Source organism: Mesitornis unicolor, unplaced genomic scaffold (assembly GCF_000695765.1).
Source record: "Mesitornis unicolor isolate BGI_N332 unplaced genomic scaffold, ASM69576v1 scaffold33957, whole genome shotgun sequence".
In the NCBI taxonomy this organism is placed as follows: domain Eukaryota; kingdom Metazoa; phylum Chordata; class Aves; order Mesitornithiformes; family Mesitornithidae; genus Mesitornis; species Mesitornis unicolor.
In genome coordinates, this window is record NW_010196327.1 from 1 (window position 1) to 908 (window position 908).

The 908-nt window shown below is 60.9% G+C and overlaps 1 protein-coding gene across 1 annotated transcript; it reads right to left on the reverse strand.

Moving 5' to 3' along the window:
• Window positions 1-6: 6 nt before the first annotated feature.
• LOC104543761 (cytochrome c oxidase subunit 6A1, mitochondrial-like) lies at window positions 7-366 on the reverse strand (the record flags this gene model as incomplete). The annotated part of the gene is made up of 2 exons (XM_010188437.1): window positions 229-366; window positions 7-65 (listed from the first exon to the last, which is right to left on the reverse strand). Coding segments are annotated over exons 1-2 (197 nt in total), but the record flags the coding sequence as incomplete, so codon positions are not given.
• Between the last annotated feature and the right edge of the window lie 542 nt (window positions 367-908).

A 908-nucleotide genomic window follows, 5' to 3' on the forward strand; every position in this document is an offset into this window, starting at 1 on the left:
GTGGGCAGGGGGTTGGTGTGGGGGTTGTGGAAGAGTGTGTGGTTCCCATCGCCCCACGGGAACGGCTGTGGGGAGAGAAACAGAGATGGCGGTGAGGGGTATTGGCCTCTGAGCCCATATCGTGGCATTGGGTCTTCTCCACCCCATGGGGCCCGTCTACCATGGCACTGGGTCTTCTCCACCCCATGGAGCCCATTCACCGTGGTGTTGGGTCTTCCACCCCCGTACCTTGGTGCGGATGCGCAGGTGGTGGTAGGGAACGAATTCGGGGGGCACGTGGTGGTGCCGGTGCTGCTCCAGCCAGACGTTCAGCATGCAGACCCCCACCGCCGGCAGCGCCACCAGGAATGACAGCGCCCGCCACATCCGACCTGGCCCACAGGTGCTGTGGGGCTGGGGGCACCCCCAAAACCACCGCACCCCAAAGGTCCCAGTACACCCTCGGGTGTTGCCCAGCACACCCCAGAACTCCCCTGGGGCACCCTCAGGTCTGCAACACTCGATAATGCCCCCAAAATGGACAATCTTTCCTCCAGGAACACCCAATATAGCCCCAAAACAGCCCCAAGCCACCCAGTGTGCCCCCAAAACACCCCAAATCCCCTGATACAGCCCCCAAACAGCCCCAAAACCACCAGGCACACCCTGCAGCACCCCAATACACCTCAAAACAGCCCCCGAACACCGGATACAACCCAAAACACCCCAAATCCACCCAATGCAGCCCCATTCCCCCTGAATGCATCCCCAAAACACCAAGATCACCCCATGCAACCCAATATCACCCAGTGTTTACCCCCACCCCCAAGGCCCCCAGAAATACCAGAGGCACCCCAAACCAGCTGATACAGCCCAAAGTCCACGTGAAACACCCCAAAATCCCCGCACATGTGTCCTCCCCTTCCCGG